The following is a 26,652-nucleotide window of genomic DNA, read 5'->3' as shown; positions in this document are numbered from 1 at the left end:
CCGCCCCGATGCACGCTAACCTGGATATCGCTGCACTCAAGCTTGAGTTGTTGGCCTCGGTGAGGAAAGATATTGCCGATATTTTTAAAAAGGAGCTTCAGGATACACTCTGCGATGTTTTGCCTACTATTAAGCACGACCTGCAAGCGGTGAAATCTCAGCTGGCGAATGATAAAGCAGCTACCGATGCTACCATGTCCAAGCTAAAAGGTACGGTCGGTGAGATGGAGCACGCACTCACCGAATGCTCCGATGACATCGCCGGGATGAAAACTTTTATCGAGCGCCTCACAGCTAACGTAGACAGGTTGGAAAATAAATGTGAAGACTTGGAGTCCAGATCACGGCGTAATAACATTAGGATAGTGGGAGTACCCGAGGGTCCTGACACCTGTACTACTGCTGCAGTAGCCGCCTTACTGAAGGAAGCGTTCACTCTGGAAAAGGAGCCACTTTTGGACCGGTCCCACCGGACCCTCCAACCCAAGCGCGGTGATCGTCCACGAGTCATTGTGTGCAGATTTCATTATCACAGTGACTGTGTTGACATTTTGCGCCACGCTAGAGAGCTCCGACAGATTAAAGTCAAAGGTATGAACATCTCACTGTTCCCTGACCTCACTGCCAAGATAGCTCGGGCTCGGGCTGCGTTTAACGAGGTCAGACGCCAACTCCGGAGCATTGACGGTGTTCGATACGGTCTGTTTTATCCAGCGCGACTTCGCATTACTTACAACAGGGTTGAGAAGGACTTCGTTTCTGCGGAGGAAGCCAGCGATTTTGTTAAAACTTTGGTTCCTGGTTGAGCCTCGATAGCTTTTCAGATCTGTCTTTTATTATAGAGGTTGTAAATTCACTTAGTTCTTTATTTGTTCAGTATTAAGCGGTTTTCTGGCCTGCTGCACTTTTTTTTTTCCTTTTGCTTCAGGCCTAGTAGGTTTCACCATTGCTTGGTTATAGCAGGTCTAATCCGGACTACCTCATTTTATGTTTTCTGCATCTATTTGCACAGGTCTGAGTGCCTATTGTTAATTGTTACATCTTTATTTTCATGTGTTTTATTGTATTCACGCGCATATGCTTAGTGTCCAGATCGGCAGTTTTTTTTCCTTTCTCTTTTTCCTTCTTGTGTTTGTTCTGCATTGTCTCCGGGTTGTTCAAAGCTATTTTGAACAACTTTTTGTTTATGTGGGAAACACTGCTGTCTCCTTTGTTCTTTGGTTATATGGGGACTTTGGGTGTATTTATGTTTAGGGGTTTGTTGGGAGGGGAGGGTGTCCCACCTCGCTCTATTTGACCATTTTCAAAAAAAAGAAAAAAAGAAAGTGTTTTATTCAAATGGTTAATGGCAATATAGATCCCAGCATTGCTGGGTCAGGCACACCACTCAGATTCATCAGTTGGAATATCAGAGGTATGGGTAATCCTGTTAAGAGATCTAAGGTTTTTACTCACTTGAAACGTTTAAACTCTGATTTAGTATTTTTGCAGGAGACTCACCTCCGTGTCAAAGATCATTGTAGGTTACATTGCCCTTGGGTTGGTCAAGTATTCCATTCAAACTTTAATTCCAAAGCTAGGGGAGTCGCCATTTTAATAAACAAAAGAGTTCAGGTTTCATCTACCGATGTTATTGCTAATAGGAATGGCAGATATCTCATGGTTGCTGGTACCCTGATGCAAAAAAAGGTTCTGTTGGTAAATGTATATGCCCCAAACTTCGATGATGTTGAATTCGCTAATAGATTGCTGAGTAACATCCCCTTCTTGAATACACATCTGCTGATCCTCGGTGGGGATCTAAATTGTGTTCTTGACCCAATCTTAGACCGGTCTAATCCTCGAAATCTGACTCAATCTGCTATGTCTAAAATATTCTCGGATTTTATGAAACAGAATGGTCTTATTGATCCATGGAGATCTCGTAACCCCTCTATTAAAATTTTTTCTTTCTTTTTCCAGGTACACCATTCATATTCTAGGATTGATTACTTTTTTATTGACAGTACACTTAATCCATGCGTTAATTTTTCAGACTATTTAGGTATTGTAATATCCGACCATTCACCTTTATTATTAGATATTCAACTTTCTACCTATAAGCGTAGCCCACCCCTTTGGAGATTTAACTCTCTCCTTCTGGCAGACAATGAATTCTGTGAATTCATTTCAAATTCTATTGAGGAGTTCTTATTTTTCAATCACAATGACTCTTCTTCATATTCATTGTTATGGGAGACACTTAAATGTTACCTGAGAGGTCAAATTATTTCTTACTCTGCTCTTACCAATAAAAAGATTAATGCCAGGCTTAATGCACTTACATCTTTAATTAGTAACCTTGATCAAAGATATGCACTGAACCCTTCTCCGGAACTACTTAAGCAGCGCCTTGATTTGCAAGCAGAATTCAATCTCATTTCAACTAAAGAGGCAGAGCGCTTGCTACTATGTAGCCGTGGCTCATACTACGAACATGGCGACAAGGCTAGTCGTTTACTGGCACATCAGTTACGTCGACAGGCTACTTCCCGTCTGATACCTGCTATTAAAAACACTAATGATACTATTACTACAGATCCCTTGGAAATTAATGCTACTTTTAAATCATTTTACTCTTTATTATATAAATCTGAATTTCCTACAGATAATACTAAAATGAATACATTTCTTCAGAATCTTTCGAATCCTGTCATTGATACTAATAGTGCCACGCAAATGGACTCTCCACTCTCTCTTGAAGAAATATTAAATGCAATTAATGCTATGCAATCTAAAAAAGCCCCAGGTCCCGATGGGTTTCCGATAGAATTTTTAAAAAAATGTATTGGCAAACTGGCACCGTTACTTTTATCTGTCTTCAATGAATCCCTGGAAAGTGGTTCATTACCACCAACCTTGACACAAGCCACTATCGCTCTCCTTCTTAAAAAGGACAAAGATTCGACCTCCTGTGGGTCTTACAGACCATTGTCTTTGCTTAATGTCGACGTTAAGGTATTGGCTAAAGTAATTGCGTCCCGTTTAGAGAATGTGCTTCCTCATATTATATCTGAAGAGCAAAATGGTTTTATAAAGGGACGTCAATTGTTTTTTAATACCCGTACACTTCTAAATATAATTTACTCAAAACACTCAGCTAAACTTCCCGAGCTTGTGATCTCTTTAGATGCAGAAAAGGCGTTCGATAGGGTAGAGTGGGAGTACTTATTTGCAGTTTTAAAAAAATTTGGATTTGGTGAAAAATTTATTTCTTGGATTCGCCTCCTTTATTCGTCCCCTAAGGCCAGTGTTCATACGAATGATGTTTATTCTGATTATTTTGCCCTTGGACGGGGAACTCGCCAAGGTTGCCCTTTATCACCTTTGCTCTTTGCTATTGCTATTGAGCCTCTGTCTATTACTTTAAGATCTTCCCCTTTTTTCAAAGGAATCACCCGTAATGGAACTGAATATAAATTATCGTTGTACGCCGATGATTTGTTATTGTATGTAACTGATCCTATAATTTCTATCCCTGCTGTTTTAAGTATTCTGGAGAACTTCAGTTCTTTTTCAGGTTATAAATTAAATTTGGGGAAAAGTGAGTGTTTTTCCATTAATACTGCAGCATGTCTTATGCAACAATCAGATTTCCCATTTCGTCCATCAGGGTTCACATACCTAGGTGTTAACATGACTCGTTCTTTATCCAGTCTTGCATCTGCAAATTTTACTCCCCTTATCTCAAAGATTACATCCGATATTCAAAGGTGGGGTAACCTCCCTCTTTCATTAATTGGCAAGATAAATGTTGTTAAAATGAATATTTTACCAAAATTTCTTTTTTTATTTCAGTCAATTCCTCTATTTCTACCAAAAAGTTTTTTCGACTCGCTTGATAAGATAATTTGTTCTTTTATTTGGGGTGGGAAAACACCTAGAGTTCGTAAAACTCTACTGCAGAGATGCAGATTTAGTGGAGGACATGCATTACCTAATTTTTTAACCTACTATTGGGCGGCTCACATCCACAAACTTTGCTACTGGTTAAAATCCCCTGGATCCTCTTGGTGTAAATTGGAAATATCATCTTTAAGGGGATCTTCTACACCTGCTCTACTCTATTCCTCTTTACCTATAAAACCTTCTCTATATACTGATAATCAAGTAGTTCTTAACACAATCAAAATCTGGTATCAATTTAGACGACACTTTAAATTTGTAAATGCATCTTCATTGGGCCCTGTGTATAAGAACCATTTATTTCCTCCTTCACTTTTGGACTCAACATTTTCACAGTGGTATGACAAGGGTATTACACAATTTAGAGATTTATATGTAGATGGTGTATTTGATAGTTTTACCAATTTGTCATCTCGCTACGAACTCCCTATTACTCATATGTTCCGCTACTTCCAAACTCGTAGCTTTGTGGCTAAGTGTTTCCCTAATTTCCCCTCTTTGCCTCTAAAACATCAGTGGGAAGCCATGCTTTCATTTGTCCCTCATCACAGAGGAATCATTTCAAAGTTGTATGACATTATCTTAGCTCTTAGCGATTACTCAAATGACAAACTTAAGTGTACTTGGGAAAGGGAATTGGGAATACAAATATATGATGAGTCCTGGGAGCAGGCCATAGAAAGGATACGTTCTACCACCTCTTGTGCTCGTCTTGGACTTATTCAATTTAAGGTCTTACATAGGGTACATTTTTCTAAGCTTAGACTGTCTGAAATATATCCGGAAGTGGAAGATAAATGTGATAAATGTCATGGTTCTCCTTGTCATCTTAGCCACATGGTTTTTTTTTGTCCTGACTTTAAGGATTTCTGGGTAGGTTATTTTGATATTATGTCCTCTGTTCTTGGGGTAAATCTTCAGCCTTGCCCTCTGATTGCTATATTTGGGATTCCTGACCCCTCACTTGTACTTAATCCTAAACAAAAGGACATCATAGCCTTCACATCCTTACTAGCAAGACACTTATTATTATTACATTGGAAATCTGTTAAATATCCTTCTATCTCCCGTTGGCTCAGAGACGTCATGTATTTTTTAAAACTTGAGAAAATTAAATACACGATGAGAGGATGTACAGTCAAATTTTTCCATAAATGGCAATCTTTTATTTCCTATTTCACTAATTTAGTGTCACTACCCAATTAAATGTGTGCCTGTTATTCTTGTACTGTTTGTATTGCATAAATAACCAGTAATATGTGTGTTGGTCGAGGTGAGCTGAGCCAGGGATTGGGTGGGGGGTTGTTCTTTGTTTAATACACGATACTTTGTTTATATACAATTATTTTTGCCGACTTTCTTATCAGTGTTTTTTTTTTTTTTCTATGTATATGTGTACATGTACATATGCATATATGTTTAAAAGTTAAAAATAAGAGGAGGGGAGTGGTAAAGGGATACATTGTATTTGTGAATGGAGATGTTGTTTTCTTTTTCCCTTTCTGTTCTCTCAATAAAAAAAAGAGAAAAAAAAGACCCTGGTATTCTGGCATTGCTGAGTGCAAATCATTGGACCCATCCACCTCCTTTGGTTGTCTGGGTTTTAAGTTATATTTCGGTCATATAGCGTTGTCGCATTTAATCTCCTTAGCCAGTTTTGCTTTATATGTAAACTTCTCTCAATGCTTATTAAAATGTTGCTCTGTCCTGCATGCTGCTCTTGTAGCATTCTAATAAAATAAAAACGCTAAAATGTCCAAAAATTGTCAACGAAACACTGCGCCCCTCACTATAATGGTTTTAAGATGGTCTTCAAAATCTAATTTAACTGCCACGCATGTGCTGTGCAGCAAAATCGTATAGAATTTTTCCCCATCATCGGTAGTTAGCCTGCCGGCACCAGAACTGGATGCAAGTCCATCCCTAGTAAGTCATCATACAAAGCCGTTTTACCTTAAAGGTGACATATAATGATTGAACGGGGTATTTATCCTTGTTCTATGATGTGACATGTAGACAAAAATTGTTTTGTTTGGGTCTGTAATGCCTTAGAAGCTTCCTAAAAACCTCTCTCAGATAGCTCTATTAGGGTGGGGGATTTTAAACAAGTGGTTTTGCACCTATTTGGCTCCCCCGACTGGTTTAACTTGCAATCTCATTACTGATTGGCTGACTTTGCTGCCACTCAAAAAATGTAGCCAATTATTTTAAAGTGGAGGGGCAGTGAGATGCCTGTGATGTCATAAGCATCAGTTTTTCAGATTGGGCCGTTTCTGGCTGACATTTCTAAAAGAGGAATTTCTATGAGACTGAGATGTTTAGCATGTCTAGCACTTTTTTTATGTTCCTGAATGTGGGTAGACTACCATTATTCAACAAAGACAAGGTAAAAATGTTTTTTTCATTCTCTGTCCCCTCGATTTAACTGTATACTCAGAGACATTTGACCTATCCTCCAAAGGTACTATTAAACTGTAAATTATTTAACCATGAACTCACTTTTTTTTAAACTCTCCATGAACTCACTTTTCTATCTCTCCAAGGAAACCACACCTGGAGTTAATTTATTTGCTTGTTTCCAACACCTGAGCATTCCCGCTGTTACCAATCACATTCTCATGTTACATTGGTGGTGTTGAAGCCTGCATTAGGAACATGCCAATTCAATCGTGTTTCTTCCAATTGCTCAGGGCTTGCATATCAGTTCTTATTTCACGTAAATTTCTATCAGCTTTTGCTGCTTGTCTAAACCTCATCATTTCTCACTCATAGATAGATAGTTTTCATTATAAGCTCCGCTATTTACATTACTGCATGGGTTCCCCATTCGGAGACTATGCAAAGTCTTTTTATCTTCTACTGTTTATCCGTCTTGCCCCTTCAAAGTGATGGGTGAGCCCCATTCGACCGCAGGTGGGACCTACCCGTCTGATGCTCTGAGCTTCTCAGCTTAAACCCCCTTCAGACACTGCGAGGGTCCTTTCTGTCAAACGCCTAAATTCGATGCCCAGTTTTTCTCCTTAAAATTCACGCCTCTTTACTCACACACTCCAGTTTCGACCGCATATAGGGCCTACCTGTCCGATGCCATGGGCATTCCAGGACCGTTTCCGGATATTTCTTTGTTGGGCATCTCATTTATTCAAAACACAGTTAAGCCATTCATGCTTCCAAGTGGCATTTTTTATAAACGAATCTTTGGCAAACCTACATCAGCTATAGGTTTTAAAACCTTGATACAAACTAATTTTTTCATTAAACAAAGTAAGACTTTCCAATTTAAGAGGGGACACTTCTATTTTCAATTTACCGAACCCCATCCAATCATATAATCCGCTACTAAATTACGGACGGCAACTTTTTTTGCGTTTTAAAGCTTAAGCTATACTCAAGCATTTCCGTTTGACTGCAGGCGGGACCTACCCATCCGATGCAGAGAGCATCTTCGCTCAAGCTCCCATGCTGCGAGGGTCTCCCGGTTGCTTTTTTTTATCTTATCGTCAAGCATTCCTGCTTGACTCAGGCAGGACCTACCCGTCCGATGCCGTGAGCACCTCACCCAAAGCCCCCGTCGGATGCTGCGAGGGTCTCCCGGTCAAATGCCTAATTCAAATGTCTCGTTTTACTGTTTACATTTCTGGCCGTCCTCACCAGCATTTCCCCACTACATGTGGAGATGCCCGTTCGATTCTGCCAGCATCTCAATCAAAGCCTGTTGGACCAGTTGGCGGCCTCCCAGTCACTTTGCCTTAACTTGTTTAAAACCCCACCTCATTTTAGTTTGCGAATGCACTCCCCGTTTGACTGCCGGCGGGGCTTTCCCGTCCGATGCTGCAAGCATCTTAGACAATGCCCCCGTCGGATGCCGCGAGAGCCCTCACAGTCAAACCACTAGTTTTCCCACCACTTTCCATAAGTCTTCACGCTTACACTTTTTGGGGATGTTTTTCTGGCTGCTGTCCGTCATTTAAGTGGCATTTTAGGGGAGTACCCTGGGTTCGGGCTAAAAGTCAGAGCTCGGAGCCCTCTCCTCGGACAGCACGCCAAATATGCTTTATCTCATTTCCTATCGATTACATGTTAATTCGAACACTTGAACTTTGTATAAAAAACACGTTTTTACAGAAATTTGTTAAAATGGATTTATTGTGTTTTGGAACCAAACTCTTCATATATTTTAAGATTTGGTCTGGTTAATTACACTGTTTATCACTGTTTATATTTCAATGGACAATACGTAAAATTTTTACTGTTTATTTAAATGTGTTGTTTTGCCGTATACGTACTGGACGCACCAGGAACAACAGGGATGTAAAACTGCCTGGGCCGTATATCTTGCTCCAGGTCTGCAGCCTCCCTGTATAGGAATGCGAGACAAGCGGGGTTTCTTTCTGTCTGACTGCTGCGTGCGGGGCTGCAGACTGCACACACGTCTGTGCCGTTTACATTCTGGTTCAGTCGGGTTAAAAAAATGCCACTGGTTCGGGTCCAACTCTCTAAGGCCTCATTTACACTGCAAATCTTGATGCCCTATTCTGATTTGATGCCTATATCCGATTTTTTTTACTGTGCATTTACACGTTCTTTCAATTGTGACCCATATCCGATTCATGCGTTTACACTTGACATACATCTGAAACATTGCGCATATTGAATAGTGTTCAGTCAGGACCACTTTGTCAAATAAATATTTATTAAATTATATGCATACAGTTAGTGTTGGCGGTATGGTTCTGTTCTGGGCGAAGATTTCACTCGCCTGTCCATGCGCATGCATAGACAGAGCCTGGAGAGCAGCGGCTAGAAAATAAAATAGACCCCCCATAGAACAGAACAACAAATAGGCTAATCATACATAGTATTAATGTGCAAACTTACAAGTTCGATAAAATAAAATAAAAAAAGTGTAAAATAATAATAATAAATAAAAATAAATAGTTAAAAAAAATAGAGAGGGGGAGAGAGAGAGAGAGGGACGAATGAAGATAGCGTTAAATTGGTACAAACGAACAACAGGTGGAGTCGGGGTTGGAGGAGGGATTTTGAATGGCAGCAGCAGCAGCGACAGGAGCAATGCGCTAGAAAGCGGCTCAATGAATGGGAATTTAAAAGGTCGGTTGTTACGAATGTCGTGGATGATTGGTGCGCGTCATGAACAGCTGATTATCAGCTGATGCATGCTTGACTGACGTGGCATGCCTGAACTAACGCGATGCTTGATTTCTTGCGCCACATATCAAGATGGATAAATAAAACACAACGAAAATTCTTCTGTGTATTTTTTTAATGTTTTGCTTAAAGCCGCATCACATTTAAAACCCTGCATTCTTGATTTCTTAATTATATTTATGTATGAGATTTTTAATGTGTGAATTAAACGCAATTCCAAAACAATCTTTCAAACACTTTAAGGTCAGTAAAATGTTCTATGATTAGTTGTTAATGATCTGTTCAATGATTGGTTAAAGCCTACGCAGCTACCGCTCACAAAAAGATAAAGGGCGTATTTCAATAGAAAATAGTCATCCCTATTCCCTTCGAAGATCAGAACACTTGATGTATAAACTCTAGAGAAAGATGCACAATTGTCTCATAGTGTGGCCAATTCAAATACACTTTGCGCATAGAGCAATGAAATACACATGTCAGTTTCTGTTTCTTTGGATCGACTCGACTGTGTGACATCCCCTTCCTGAAGTGCCCTTCAAGGGTGCTAAAATGCCATGTGGAATTCACCTCGCTTTTCGCATGAGCTTGACTGCGCGTCCCATCTCAAAGGCCGATAAAACAGATGGAGTAGTACTAATAAAAACATCAGTAAACATATAGGTTTCAGCAATTCTTCTGAAGCAATGTTACCATATTAGCTTTCTCTGGTAAAATAAACTGCCTTCAAAGCAAGTGTAATTGCAGCATTCACGCGCTTCTCTGATCTCACTTTCCACATTTTTATTTTAAGTAAGAATGTAAAAATATCACTGAGACTTACGTTTTTACAAATGTGTGTTGTATTTGTATTATTAGGGATGTGCAGGTAGAGATTTTTTCACCCTCTGAACTTATTAAACACACCGCATATTTTAAACGAAAATATATTTGGCAAAGACGTTCATTACTAGACTACTTTTGTTTTTAAAGTTATTATTAAATATTCCATTTCTTGAATAAAAATATTTTTTAAAATGTTTGTTTATTATTATTCTTAACGAAAAACTCAAAATCAATAAAACAGTACAATGACAAACTCGCTAAGCAGCTTGTTTATTATTAAAACAAATTCGAAGGATGGTATCTGCGTTCTAACACAAATAAATGAAAGACATAATTTTCCATTACTACGGAATGCTTAGTATTTCTTTATTATTATTTTATTATAACAGAACAACAATAAATTACTGAAATGACTCGCTTATATAAAGGAGAAGGTTTAACAAAAACGATTAGACAGAAAACATTTTACCTGCCTTATAACATAAATAGATCTAGAGATCCTTAGATTTTTTTAAAGAAATGATTGGTTTGCTTTTTTCATCTATATAAAACTACATCAATATAAAAAGTTAAGGGGAGAAATGCAACTTGAATCCTATGTATTTTCAAAGCTTTACGACTTTCACATTTACGTGAATGTTGTGAGTCAGGAAATTATTTACACCGAGTGCAGTATAATTCTGTATAATAATCAGGTGCCATGCTGGTGTCATTATCAATTTTTTCCAACCGCAGGGAAGTACTAAATTGTCGCAGTTTTAATGATGTACGGAACGTAATGCCTCAGAAAATCCAATCTGCCTGTTTACACTGCAGTCACATAGGCACATACCTGATTTATATCTGATTTATTTCCACATATGAGGCCTGAAACGGATCTCAAAATTTCCGAATGTATGCGTTTTTTTCGTGTTTACACTGCCATAGAACACATCCGATCTGTGTCACATATAAGCAAAAAATCGGAATTGGGTCACATTTCACTGACAGTGTAAACGAGGCCTAATTTTCTCGGGTTTGTCTCGGGTTGGGTCTTTCTTTTTAAAAAAATTATTTATGCCGGTTGTGTTCGGGTATAAAGTGATTCGGGTCATTTCGGGTTAGTTACATTTCTTTGGACCCGAGAAGACCTCTAGTTCGAACACCATTTGGTCTGTATTTTTTACAGACGTTAACCAATCGGCTTCAATCATGAAGTAAACAGGAGTTTCCCCCATAGCGTCAACAAACTGACGCAATGCAAAGTGAACCGTATTGAAAACAAACCTATAGTTACAGTAATGTCTTAATTTTATTTAGTTATGAAAATAAAAAATTAAATGCATACCTTTAATTTGAAATATGACCCTCAGTCACACCCATGGAAAAAATACTCCTGCATGATCGTCATGAAAGCACTCGACAAAACAACATCCATTGGGGGCTTTTAATTCAAAGTATGCATATTTGGAGAAATACCGATTCAATTTGATATGTTTACTGGGGGGGGGTAATATTTAAAGGTCCCATATTGTCAAATCTGAAATTTTGTGGCTTTTTTCATGATAACTGAGGTCTAGGGGCTATGTAAGTACCATATACATTTCAAAACAGTCCTTTAAGAGTCAAATGCACACAGCCTGCTTGAAGTAGCTGTGAGTTAAAACGGTTTGTTTGTACTTCCGTAAAGTTGCTATGTCACCAAAACACAGTCACCGCCTTCAGTCTTCACCCCGAGCCCTGTCCACTGTCCCACCCACTTTTTGCCAAACAAACCCCTAAGGAGTATCAAACCATGTGAAAAAATGCTGTTCAATCTATGGATGTCAGGAAACTAAATCATTGCACAGGCTTCTGAAACACATAAATATACGAGAACAATGGCTAATGTTCATTTATTCAGAAATTCCTCAACAATTAGTTCGACTTTAGCCATCTGTTCTAAACATTTCGCAATTGACTGCTTCAGGGTGGCAGTTCAATGCTGGTTTCTCCAGGAATCTAAGCCAAGATGTTGCAGTCCTTACTTTGTTGGATCCGACCTCAAATCCACAACCCATAAGTAAACACATTTTAAGTAGGGCTGCATGATAACTTGTGCGCGATTGTCACGCGCATCTTGTTGATTAGTAGTAAAGAGGCATCACCTGCTTTCAGAACCGGCTGCAGGTGGCCACTTTTGAAAGCAGCTGATGGTGATTTACTACTAATCAATGAACTGGCTGTATTGAAGAGGTGCACGAGACAATCATATGCAATTTATCATGCAGTCCTTACTTTTAAGTTATATTATGGAGCCAGAGAACTCAAATTATATTTTGTTAACAGTTATGCAATTTTTAAAGTGTTGTTAACTAGATGCTTACGTGTTGTTTTGTAACGTTAAAGTCTTTGGTAGCCACCGTTTTGATAGAATATCTGTTGGAAATCAGACGTTGTTTGTATTCTTAAGTTACAGACACAAGCCCTGTTGGTGTCTGTTTGTTTATGGAGTAAAACATGGTAAGGTTAAAATCTCTTAGTCTCACTGTCTGTTGGTTTACTAACCAAACATTTAGTGTACAGAAACTAACACTTAGTGTACTTCCATGGGTAACATTATTTCAACTGCGTTTTTTACTTTTAAAACAACAGGCCTATCAGAAGAGAGGCTCATGAATATTACTTATTACAGGTCAAAACGACCTGTTCTTAGCAGGGCTCCTGAAAGAGGAGATGTAAAAAATATATAGAGATTGTTTTTGGCACTTAAACTGTAAATATATATTCTTAAGGACATCATAACCTAAAACATAACCCTAAAAAGCCTTGAAATATGGGACCTTATTGCCGCCATATTGGTATGCCCAAACATTCTATTAAATCAGAGGACATTATCAGATTTGATTGATAAAACCAAAAATCAATTTACTAGTCTCCGTTTTTATATCTGAAGTCTCTCTGTACATTATTACAATGCAAACGTCCTAAGCACGTACATAGTTATTTACTATAAGTTTATAATTTTGCTTTTTAAACAGTAAGTGTTATACATTCATCTTCATTAGTTATCAGATCAGCGGACAGACCGCAGGATATTCAGTATTTATCACAAACGTGCTCATTCTGAAATCTAAATAAATAATCATGCTTTGTACCATATGTGAATGCAATAATTTGCTGGTTTTGTAATCATGCTATTTTTACAAGTTATCTAAACGTATTCAGAGAAGTAACGCTGACCGTGTAGTAATGTCAAAAACTTTATTTATACCCGTGTCATTAACACTTAACGTGTTTTCATAAATTTCTTATATCCAGCCCAATTAAAACATAAACATTGCAAATAACACCAGAATTAACAATTAATTTACGTACACATATCCAAAAAATTTATTATTTATTACCGCTAAAAGTAGTGGAATTACAGTAACGGAATTACTTTGTAACCCGTTACTCCTATCACTGTTTTTAACACAACTTGTGTTGGCCCTTTCATTTATTTTAACATGAAATAACGCCTTAAATGTCATGACACACACAATGTGTAAAAAATTAACACATCATTTTTTGCAGTGTAAACTTACAAGTGTCTGCTTTCAAATGAGACCAAACTTATGCTTTTAGTGCAAATGTTTCATAAACTGTATCTATTTTAGTTTGGCTATGACATTTGGGGGGGGGGGGGTATTTTAAAATACTGTATCTCAAGAATACTCACATCAGCCTTGTTGGGACAGTACTGTGGAACCAGTCTGGAGAGAAGAGCCCAGAGCGATGAATTTCCTGGGTTCCTATAATACAAGCAATCAATTGGAAAAAGTGAAATATAAGAAAATCAAGAAAAGAAGGATGACATCATCAAGAAGAATTAATGACATCATTTCATCCGAGCCCTGAGTCAAAAGTAGCAGACAGGTACAATAGGATGAGAACTAATAACTTAAAAGCTGCTTTTGACAGTCTCAGTGCTTCAATGACAGAAAGAAGCACAGTTTCTGTTGAGTGACCGCTTTTGAAGCCAGACTGGTTGCTGTCCAGAGAGGTTGTTCTTTGAGAGATATGAGGAGAGCTGGTCATAAACCACATGCTTGAGTGTCTTAGCAATACATGGAAGGAGAGACACTGGCCTATAATGTTCCAAAAGTCAACTAAAGCATGAAATAAATGTACTATGAATCTGTAAATCTGAGTATAATGTGGGTTTACTATCAATAAAGAATTAAGGTACAGTAATCATGTTGCGAGACTTTATCACTTCTAAAAATCCTGTCATAGTCAATTATCCGTAACTTCATGTTTTAATGATAATTAATGTTTTCATTCAACATAATATTGACCAAGTAATGTACTGTAATGTCAGCGTTTGAAATCATAATGAAATAAATGCTTGAAATCGAACTGTGATGCTTTATTTCACATTTAAATGTAACACTTTAGCCTAGTTTCCACAGGCAGAGTCTCAGTGACATACTAACTACCATCTTCAACTGGGAGAAGATTGGGAAAACTTCATAGGGAAAAGTGGGTGAGAGCGAGGCTTGTATGTGTATGAGTATGCTAGCATGCTAACAAACTGAGATGCTTCAGTAATGCATATGCACATTTAAATTTGAGACTTTAGTCTAGCTTTCACAGGCAGAGTCTCAGTGACATACTGACTACCACATTCTTCAACTGGGAGAAGATTGGGGAAACTTCATGGGGAAGAGCAGGTGAGAGCGAGGCATAATTAGCAAAAAGTCTGCTAGCATAGTTTGCTAACTGATCTCACTCCGCGATTGGCTGACTTTAGTCTTGAGGCTACGTAAGACTGGATGAAACAATGGAGTGAAATGGGGGAATTTTGCAGGAAATGCAGAAACAGGCCATAACTTTGTTTTATTGGTAACTTTCCAATAAAGTTATAATTTCTACTACTACACTACTATTACTGTTACTAATAAAAAATTATCTTTGAGGCCCCAAAAAGTGCATGGGCCCTTAGATTTAGCCTTACTGCCACCCCTTACTGGTGCCCCTGAGCATTGCAACTTTATTTTAATTATGATTTCTTTCACACATTAATGTATTTATTTCCACATTTTTTATTTCCACTAATTAATTTCCACATTTATATATTTATTTGTTTTTTGTGTATATTTATATTTACATTTACTTATTCCTACATGCATGTCTAACCTGTTAATGAGGAGGGGGCGTGTTTTTCTTCAGCAATGGAGCACAGAGTGGCAGTGATAGTGTAGACGTGTGTTCTGAGCCCACAACAAGATTCCCAGTACCGGCACTGGCCAAACAGCCCCACAGCGTGATGGTACCTCCACCAAATTTTTCTGTGGGTAGCAAGTGTTTTTCTTGGAACTCCCCTTGTTATGACCAAATAACTCATCAAGCTGGCTTGTCCAAATGTGCATTTGCATACCTCAAGCAATTCAGTTTGTGGCATGTGTGCAGAAAAGGCTTCTTTTGCATCAAAGTGCGCTGAATTGTTTTAAAACAATACACAGTGACACTATCTGCAGCAAGTTGATGGTGCAGGTCTTTGTAGGTGGTCTGTGGGCTGTTTTTGACCGTTCTCACCATCCTTCGCCTTTGTCTCTCCAATATTTTACGTGGCCTGCCACTTCTTGCCTTAAGAACTGTGCCTGTGGTCTTCCATTTCCTCACTACGTTCCTCACAGTGGACACTGACAGCTTATATATCTGCAATAACTTTTTGTAGCCTTCCCCTAAACCATAATGTTGAACAATCTTTGTTTTGAGGTCGTTTGAGAGTTGTTTTGAGGCTTCCATGTTGCCACTTTTCAAAGGAGAGTTGTGTGTTCCAATTAAGTAGTTACAGGTATTCAAATCAACAAAATGACAAAGGTGTCCAAATTTATGCACCTGTGTAATTTTGTTTTGATGCATATTGCAGAGATGCTCACAAGTCTCTGAGCCCGAGTCCAAGTCAAGTCTCAAGTCTCGTTGTAACAGATAAAACTCTAATAACAAATAAAGAAATTACTAGGGATGCACCGAATCCAGATTTTTTGGGTTCGGCCGAATACCGAATCCACTGTTTAAGATTCGGCCGAATCCGAAACCGAATCCTATTTGCATCCTTATTCCATTAACACAGTAAAACACAATAATGAAGTAAACAACGTCCACAGCAGTGTATTATTCATTTTATTTAATTTTAACTGTAAAAAAAGGATAGGCAACATTATTCCAGGATGACAAGTGGGAAAAACTATTTTGACAATTACCATAAGCCTATGGATAATGAAAGCGATGCGGTGCAATACGCTCGCATCCGCGAAGTGTGAACTGCCCCAAAGGCTCACCGGAAGAAAAAGCTTATCTCCACATCAGCACCCGATGTGTGTAATCAACGACCGCGTGACGTCGACCAGTGTAGTGCAAGCCTAGGGTTCGGTGGAAAAAAAATCTAGGATTCGGTGCATCCCTAGAAATTACAAACATTTATAAAAAAGAACAAAGTTGCACATTAAGTTTTTTATTAGAAAAATAATAATGTGAGATCATTTTGTGTGTATGTGCCCTTTTAAGAACAGAAAGATTTTATGTTGGCTTACTTTTTGAAACACTTCTCTCCATGTGCACTACTAAGGGCACTTAAATGCGTGCTCACACACAGGCAGAGGGTGAATCCAAACAGCGCTTCAGGAAGAAGATGCAGCATAAACAGTCACTTCACATAAAAACTTTACGTTGTTTTTCATTGCTCTATTCAGCAAATGTGTGTTAATGGACTACAGTATGGCACAAAGTAGCGCAACTCTGGACCTGACTGGAGCTGGACCAGACACATTTAACTGCATGTGCGCACAGAAATCTGCTCACTTTAGCACCTTTTTGCGGTTAAATTGTTTAACCATTTAAACATTTGCAAGCCTTAGAAACACGTTAATGATAAACTTACCCCATTTAAATTGCATATTAATCCGCGAATCGCATGCGAGCTGAACCGCGGGTCCGTCAAAGCTTCCGATGAATGGCACAGCAGCGGCCGGTGCAGTTAACATGTATATTTGCTAATGTGTGGCCGCCCACGGAGCAGATAAGCTACGTCACGTGTTATGTCGTGGGCAGGTTGTAGGTAACGGAGGGAGGGGAATAACAGCGAGCTCATCAGACGTTTCCTAAAAATAAACAGTGGCGGAGCTAGACTTTTAAAACTGGGGTGGCAAGGTATTATTTTGGGGGGTCAATATACAAAGTGTTCAATTACACTAAAAATAAATTATTTTCCACAAAATCTATATAGATTAAATTAAAGTTGTTTATTTTCCTAAATGTACACAATTATAGCCTATATGTATTAAGTATACAGCAAAAATAGAACAACTGGGATCTGTTTGGCCCTGATTTGCATGCACCTGACTTTTGCTTCTTTAGAAAGAAGTTGGTAATATTGTTTTTTCTCTTCATTCTGCTGTCCCTAAAGGAAAACTTGGTCACACACCTCATGAAGAAACCAAAATTTGGAACAATTTGCTTGTTTTTATTTACCATAAGTACACCGTTACTAATAATACACATACTAAAGAAATACATTACGACAAAATCTGAGTATATTGAGGTCTAGCCTATTTGACAACACAAGAAAAATTGCTATGCTATTGCTATGCTATTGCTAAACATGTTATGTTAAGGGAGGAGGGAACGAGTTTCCGTAGACTTTAATGTAATAATTTAAATAGACTTCTGTCCCTCACATTAAGCTATGGAATGGCTTCAGATGACTTTGTGAAATTATAATCCAACCCTCTCAGACCCAAGTCACCCAAACTGACGTGAAAAAAGCGTGAGGCACCGAAAAGCGCGCTGTTACATCCCTGTACTATCTCCACGGTGGTTTTATTAATTTAAATATGCTGCATTACACGTGCCAATATGAATAAGCCTACCTAATGTCTGTGATTGTTGCTGAACATTTGCTAACGACATGTTTTATTAATTATTAATAAGTATTAATGCTAAGCACTACAGTGCAGCGTCTCCCTTACTTCCCGTTAAAACAGTACTATGTTTAATTTAATACCAATAAAAACCGTACATACCAGCAAAACGCTCTTCATTGATCCTGTGTGCTGCCACATTATGTTTTGGAGCACGAAGGAGCTGCGTGTCAGCTTAACCAATAGGCTTGTTCAACTTCAAGCGGCACCTCAAGAATCGACAGCCGGATTATGTCAAAGTACCGCGAGAGCAATTCACGAAATCATACGGAGGAGTTTGCTTTTAAGTCGCTCTCGTGGAACTTTGACGTCACCAGCTGTCGGTTCTTGCGGCGCCGCATGAAGTCGAACAAGCAAGTATAGCAGCGCATTCACGTCCGCTGGGAGATTTGAGAAATGTTCGTAAAAATCAAACAGTGCAATGTTTTCAGCGGGGTGGCAACAGGGGTGGCAAGGACTTCGTCTGGGGTGGCAATTGCCACCCCAATTAGCCCTCTGGCTCCGCCACTGAAAATTACATTGTTCACGAGTCCCGCGGCTCGAGTCCGAGTCGATTCTGAAGTCTTTGAGAACGAGTCTCAAGTCGAGTCTGAAGTCACTGTGTGTGCGACTTAAGTCGCACTCGAGTCCGAGTCTCAAACTCGAGTCCCTGTCTCAAACTCGAGTCCCCATCTCTGGCATATTGCACATTTTTTGTTAATCCAATAAACCTCATTTCACTTCTGAAATATTACTGTGTCCTTCAGTGATTTGATATATCAAAATTAAATTTCTGATCCAAACATCCAAATATTTATAAATAAAAATCATGGAAATTGTCAGGGGTACCTAAACTTTTGCATGCAACTGTAATAATAAAACCAACTGTAATAATAAAACCTGTGACCTTTTTAAAATGACTGAACAGAAGAAGCCCAACACCACATAATATAAGGGGACTTGGCAACTCTGATCAGAAGGTTTTACAGTGACAACTGAAGTTGAGGCAGTATTGTAAACAGTCGAAATTTGTGTTTGAGGAGAATAGGTCGAATTAAAACTCAAGTAGGGCTGGGTATCGTTAATTTTTATTCCAGTACCACTACCTTCAAGTTCTTGAACAATACTTTTTTGATACCAATTTTATGAAATCAGATTTAACAAGATTATTTTACACATAAGCTCAAATATTTGTCTACTTTTTAACATACTCTATGTTAAAAATGAATGGTTTCAATTCATAATTCAAAGCTCCCGGCTGCATACTAAAGATGTTTAACTCTTTCAACGCCAGCATTTTTCATGATTTTCACAAAAGTTTAATGCCTTCCAGAAAATGCTCCTTTTTAAATATATAAACATAAAATATATGAATTAAAAGAACAGACCCTCTGCTTTCAAACAAAAAATCCGTTTTATCCTACCTTCATGTGTTCCGTTTTTATCACCTCTCAAATATGTGTAGGTTTCATCAAAAACACCAAATTTTGAGCAAAAAGCTGAGATAATTCCATTTTTGTGAAGGACTTTTGATAGAGATCAGATGCAGAGCGATCTTTAAAACATACACGGACATACAGCTGTTTGCCCTAGGGCAATACTTCCGTATTGATTGACGTTTTTATAAGTTGCGGAAGAGCCACCTGGTGGATTACAGCGATATTGCAGATTGACGAGATATCTCGTCATTGGCGGGGAAAGAGTTAAATAACATGTCTGCTTTTCAGGAGACAGACAACCCAATACTGACTGATATCAATATTATTATTTTATTTTTTTTGGGCAGTGTGAATGGATTGACACAGTGACACTTTACAATAAGGTTGTATTTGTTAACATGTCATAAAAAAATGACAAGGTATAGTGCTGCAGAAATATCAATCTGAATTAGCATGCTAAATTACTAGCTACAGCCCGACTGGTGTTGTAATACCAGTTTCGACCATGGGAGGCGGTATGCGGGCCACGCACATAACCGCCAGCCAAACTGCAATACACGAATAAGTCGCATGTGTGGGAGTACAGCCCTCTACTACTACCGCTGCGTCCGAAAACTAAGGCAGCTGACTTGTTGACTTAAGAGGCATGAAGGCAGCTCAGAGAAATGCAATTCGGACAGCCATGGATTCGGACATGCCTTGATGCCTTCCTGCCTTGCAATAGGGGTTTCGGACGTATTTCAGTTCAGGGAAGAGAGCGGAAGAATGGCTAAAGCAAGAGACATTTACCACTACCACAAACATTTGCTGCAGGGAACAACGCGCTCGGAATCACAAATAAAATATGATAAATAAAGTAACCGAACCAGAGTAAATACTGGCACTGCTTTTCATCGCTGGAGACAACTAATGGACATGAAAGAAATGAGGTTCGACTCCGAAATGATAATATTTCTTTTCGATTGGTAAGTAAGTTGCTGTTAGTATTTCGCTAGAAGTTCACTTATAATAGGCATTGCGATAACCTATGCTCAGCTTGTACATGAACTACGGCTTTGTGCAGTAAATGTGGCTCCATCTGAAAGCAGCTGATGGGGATTCACTTTTAATCAAGAAACCGGCTTCACTGACGAGAAGCGCAATGACTATCGCATGCAAATTATCGCGCATCCTTAGCTGTTAGCGTTTAATAGTTAGCTCTACCCACGGATCCAATCCGGTTTTCACCCGTTATCTACCAAGCTGATGCTAAAATGTAACATTAGCTAAGAAGCTTGAAATGTCTTCGATGATAATGAACACCAAATGGACGCACAAAACGTAGCGGAAAACATTGCAATTTTAATGAGACCGAATGTTTTTTTGTGACTAATGATAACTTAGTTGCTAATGTAAATCAAACTTGATATATGCTGCTAAATTTGCAGCTGCTAAATTAAAATAGACCAACTCACTTTCTGGAGGTATACTGCCCCCGTCTGTTTGGAGTGTGGAGTATGAATTGATTTTTTTTTGGGCGGACATTTTAAATGTTCCCTTTAAAGTCCCTGTAAGGTCAGATATTAAATATGTTCTAAATTTGTCAAACCACAGAAAAAATGTTTTTTCAACCACCCAACCAAATTTAAATGCTAAAATGTTGGTTATCAATGTCGTGAAAAAATATGCAGCATTTTCTGCTCTCAAGCAGTGTCTGCTGTCGGCGCTAAAACCATACCACTAGCGGGAAAGCTGTTGTCTCTCTCAACTTTCAAAAACATCTACAACCTGATTGGATGCTCACAATTGTGTAGAGGCCATGCACAGAGCCTCAAGTGCATCATTGAGCCAATGCTTTAACCCTGCCCAAATAATTCTAAACACAGAAATGGTGAAAACTTTAATGATCTAACTCTGTTATTCAGAACTGTGTTTCAGCAATACATTTCCAACATTTATAATGTGTGCAGAAACAATTTTTAAGATTGACTTTACAAAGAATTTAATTTCGGCATTAACTAATACATTTATAAAATCAAGCATTGTAACTTAACATTAGTTAATTCACCATGAACTAACATGAACTGCAGGGGCGCCGTTGGGGGGGTGCAGAGTATGCAAGGCATATGGGCCCATGAGTACGCTAGGGGGCCCCACCGTCATCACTTTTCCATTTTTTTTTGTTGTACACGTTTAATTATTAACACCATAGTAAAATGTAAAGTAAATGAATATAAAACTAATGTAAATGACTTTGTGATAAGTAAAATTAAGACACTTTTTAAAACAGCGTGCAAGCATGACCTAGTAGATGCAATTACATATTTGGCGGTTCTGTTGGTTTTAATTTGATTGTGCAGGTATGGATATGGGTGGGTAGGCAACATTTTGGTTTGGGATCAGGGATGCAATCCTTTTAAGTTACCACAAACAGTCGAAAGCCCTACTGTTTGGCATTTCAAGGTAAGATCTCACATGCCACAAAAAGCGCTCATGCTGATCCGTAAACCGTAAAATGTTTCATGAAAAATAAAAATATTTGTGTTAAAACAAAAGGACAGCAAGGCCTTTATTTAGGGAAATATTAGGATAGCGCCTGCTGAAAAATAGGCCACTGCATTTCTAAGACGGACAATTACTTAATAGGCATAGTTAAAAATATTATTTTCTGCAATTGTGGACTCTTTATTAAATAAACATGAAATAGGAGAATTGTCTTAGCCATTGTAATTGAGTTAAATTTTAAATGACTAAGAGCTGGTTTTAATGTGACAGCGCATCATTTTCAAAGTGAAAGTGATTCATTTTTATTCAGGTTTGCAACGGAGGTTTAGCCCTTAGTGCAGCTATTATAAACGCTATATCAGATTGTTTTAACATGTATCCGAATAGAGAATGTCTGTTCTATATTTATGTTTAAGTATTGTTTTGTTAAAATATTGTTGTAATGTTGTTACTGTTTTGTTTCAATTTATTTCGATTATTAAGACTGTAATTTTAAACGCTATATATTGGGCGTTGTAATGGATTAAAGGCTAATATGACGGTAAAAATAGAGTGAATCATAAGACATAATTTTCGAGTTTAATTTAAGTTTTGTTTGCTTCAAATGTTTGCTTAAAATAAATTTCGTTTAATATAATTAGTCTCTTAATTTTAATGAATCTTTTGTTGATAAGTGTTGTGAATATTAAAGAAAAAGAACATTAAAAAGAACACCGTGCATCATTACGTATATATAAACTACTGCAATATGCAGGGCCGGCCCTGGCCAATTTGCTGCACTAGGCAAGATTTCACCTGGTGATCCTTTAGAATCACAGAATCACAATTGTGTTCCAATCATTTTGCTCATAAACTTATACAGAAACACAAACTGCACAGCTTTGTCTTTTTTCTTTATTTTGAAAATATTTTGGAAACAAACACAAACACACACGCACGCACGCATACTGTGGCTATACTGCACTGAAGCGGCAGTTTAAAATACAAACCCAGAATTTAGCGAACGTCAAGAACAACAAAGCGGAAACAACAATCAGACCGAGACGCAGGATTTACATAATGTTACACGGACCATGTTTAAATTTCAATGTTTCTGGACAGAAATACCAACTTGTTCACTTTGTTTGGTATTAACAAGCTGCGCATTGGAGTGCTGGCTGCTCCCCGCGGTGCTGAACAAAAGACCCGCTCTGACGGAGTACTGGTGGCACTTATGCACAGATATTGCATAATCTATTGGAAAGCGGACGAGTCATTAGTTGGGTTAGTAAAATAACGAAACTATAGATTTTAAATAGAAGAAAAAAATGTTTTTGGTAAAGAGGCATATTTTTTAAAAGTTTAAAAATGCACAACTCTTCTCAAGTGGAAGAAAGCTATACTTTTCCCCTTACGTGCAACCTATCGGAAAGCGCAGATGAGTTCGTTGGGTTAGTAACGAAATTATAGATTTAAGTACAAAATAGAATTTATATAAAGAGAAATGTTGAAATAAAAAGTGCAGAACTCTTCTTAAGTGAAAGTAATAAAGTAAAATAACGAATAATAATTATATAATAACGAATAATAGTTTCCAATGGCTTGCACGTAAATATCTGTGCATGTGCCACCAGTACTCCGTCCGAGCGCGTCTTCAGCACCGCGGCCAGCACTTATTAATACCAAACAAAGTGAACAAGTTGGTATTTCTGTCCAGAAACATTGAAATTTAAACATGGTCTGTGTAACATTATGTAAATTCTGCATCTCGGTCTGATTGTTGTTTCCGTTTTCTTTGTCTTGACGTTCGCTGAATTCTGGGTTTATATTTTAAACTGCCGCTTCAGTGCAGTATAGAGCTATTTAACAAGCACGATCTTCCGAGATACTATGCTACTAATAATTCATTAATAACTGCTGTTTTCTTGTGCAGAATTAAATATTTATAGTAAAATGTTTATATACATATATTAAAAAAATAATAATTTGGGCGCACGGACGCCCCAAGGGGTCGGCGGCGCCCTTAGCATTTGCCTATTCCGCCTATGCCCAGGGCCGGCCCTGGCAATATGCTATCAAATGCCAAAACATGCAGTATTATTTTTGTAATAATATAGTTGTTGTTGGATGTGCAAAATCATATTAGGGAGTATATCACTTTTATCGCTTTTCAAAAAACAGAAAGTAAATGCCCATCAGCAGCACATTTGATGTTTGCGGCATGCTTTTGACTGAAAATCAACGTCATATTTAAAACTTTAGCCGATTGTGCTTTTTGCAATTTCTGTGTCACTGGCTAAGGGCGTGCGTGGGCGAGGCACACACTTTAAAAAAAAATCTACGTCATATTAATTTTTAAAACTTTTGCCGACCACGCTTTTTGTCATGAGCGGAGGACGCGTGTGGGGGTTGCGGGAAACACATACCACACGCACAGAGAACAACGACATAAAGAGAATATAAGTGGTGTTTTCTGATGAATACAATCGGTTCGTAAGAACATTTTTAAATGGACTAAATGGACTATAAAGATCATCAATATGAATTGAATTGAACTCTGAAGAATGAACTATTATAGGCTAAACATAAATGTACACATTTCGCTTCTAAAACCGCACAGAAAACTTGACTGCCGTGACTTTCAAAGTGCCTTCCATAGATTTCCATAGATTCAGAAATGCATCTCCATGCATTATTCTTCTTTTAGTGATCTCTTTAAAATCAGTCATGTAAATGTTTTTTGCAATTCCAGATTAAAATGGTATTCGTTTTTCGAATAGCCTAAAACTTTTTTTTTCGCTTCATGCATTTATTTTTAGGTGCAAATGCGACATGTAAAATTAAATAAACGCACTCAATTGAGTAATTTTCTAAAGCTACACATTATAGTATGAAAATCAAACAATCATCTAAAGAAAGGGGCCCAAAATTCTGTCTCGCATACCCCCCTTGAAACTGTTCATTGCGCCCCTGATGAACTGTATTGGCATTAACTAACATTACCAAGAATTAATATGTGCTGAAAACTATATTAATTATTGTTTGTTTGTGTTAGTTAATGCATTTACTAATATGTTTACTAATACAACCTAATTGCAAAGTGTTACCAATTTACGATGAGTAACTGTAAGTCTTAGAGCATTTTAGCAACAATTTAGCTAGGTATCTATAGCCATTCATCTAAACAATATCAAAAGTTAATCACGTTCCAGTTTATTGGACTAATAAGTCACTGCGAACAAAAACGTTAATTTATACTTAACTATACACAAGCATGTACCACTATAAGTTAGCTGATTTTGTTTTTGTTTATTTGCAATGTTAGCCTTACCTATCATTGTCCCAGTCATAGTGCTTTTGCATACAGAGCAGTCTACTTTCTGGTCAGATCTTGTGGCGTCTCCTCAATTTGAATACATATTGACTAGATTAACCCTTGGGTATTGAAATTTGGTACCAATTGGGGAAAAAAAGTGATACTTAAATGGTATCGAGGAAATTCTGTCAGTGCCTAAAAAAGTATAAAACTCGATACCCAGCCCTAACCATAAGTGATCAAATTAGTCACTGGTAGCTTTTAAAGGTTAAACCTGATTAGGAGACAGTGTACCACTAGATATTATGCACGAACCATACCTGTGAATAGCCCTAGCAGCCTCTCTGTGTACTCCATTATATTTGCCTTGCAAGGCCAGCAGGGTGCAGATGAGCAGACAGCATTCCTCTACAGCACCACCAATAGGTTCTCCCATCTTTAACAACTCAGCAAGTGTAGCACTTGCCAGGGTTAGGTCCCCATGAACTAAACCAAGAGCACACAGACTCTGCAGGCTCTCTGGGACAGGCACTTTCAGCATTGAGCTACAAACAAAGAAGTGTAAATCAGAAAATGGTTTACATAGAAAAATAAAGCTGGGAATGTTTTTTATATGAAATAGCTTTATACTTGATGGTTCTTGGCTCACCACTTAAAGAGCAAAGTTTTGGCATTAACCAGGCTATCCAGTCGATGCTGTATCAAAGCAAGTGCGCTGTATATATACGCCTTTTCCCTCTCTGTAGAAGCCACTGCAAGGGCTTTTTCATACGCTGTAAATGTGCACATAAAAACAAATGTAAAAAAAATACATGTCTAAAAAAAATACACAGCAGTATGAGTGTTTGGTTTAAGACACTGTGAGTACTTTTTTAATTAGAGATATCACCAATACAGTACAACTCGTCACACTTTCTTTTGGCATGCAAAATTTCAATGCAGACCCCTGTGTATACAATCAGCAACCAGATAGATCATGCACTAAAGTATTGTGTTTTCTTATGCATCATGAATTTCAAATGTTCTTGCATTATTATTATTTTTTTGTTTTGTTATTATTGTACAAAATAGTATTGTGCAACACTGTTATTTTTCCTCCAACAGAAAAGGCCATGCTGTGAGGTATAGGTCATCTATTAGTCACGTATTCGCATGATCCAGTTTTGCAAATAAGAGTTTTCAAACTTGAATTTGAAATTGCGCCAAAAACAAAGTGACCAGATTATTAAATGAAAACTGGGTACATTACATAGTTCAATGGTCAACATATCATTAAAATCTCATTTGCGGGGACAAAATCTTTTTTTATGTTTTCATCTTTTTATCGTTGTGGGATCCATATTCAATTAATTGAATGACTTCTGAAATCTAAATCCTTTTTTTTTCTTTTATACAATGCAGAGATATCACATACCTTAGCAATGTTACTTCTAAGGTACTACTTCAGCTGATTTCATGCAAAATTTAAACATATTTACACAGAACAAATACTCAGTACAATGCTGTGATCAGTTCACTTCATTGTTCAACTTCATTTATTACTTAACCTCCCATAACTTTGGCTCTTGTCATATCTTACAATAACTTGATTGAT

General features: G+C 37.9%; 1 protein-coding gene across 2 annotated transcripts in view; it reads right to left on the bottom strand.

Annotated features, from left to right (window-relative positions):
* Positions 1–26,652, bottom strand: part of skic3 (SKI3 subunit of superkiller complex) — a 271,172-nt gene that overhangs the window by 155,268 nt on the left and 89,252 nt on the right. For both annotated transcript variants that reach the window (XM_065284603.1, XM_065284604.2), the window contains exons 30-32: positions 25,708–25,831; positions 25,379–25,603; positions 13,616–13,688 (exon numbers count right to left, since the gene is read on the bottom strand). In XM_065284603.1, the coding sequence (XP_065140675.1) occupies positions 13,616–13,688; positions 25,379–25,603; positions 25,708–25,831 (422 nt within the window). The remainder of the gene's footprint in view (positions 1–13,615; positions 13,689–25,378; positions 25,604–25,707; positions 25,832–26,652) is intronic.

The sequence above is a fragment of the Paramisgurnus dabryanus genome, chromosome 5 (genome assembly GCF_030506205.2).
Source record: "Paramisgurnus dabryanus chromosome 5, PD_genome_1.1, whole genome shotgun sequence".
Lineage (NCBI taxonomy): Eukaryota > Metazoa > Chordata > Actinopteri > Cypriniformes > Cobitidae > Paramisgurnus > Paramisgurnus dabryanus.
This window is presented reverse-complemented; position numbering and strand designations above follow the sequence as displayed.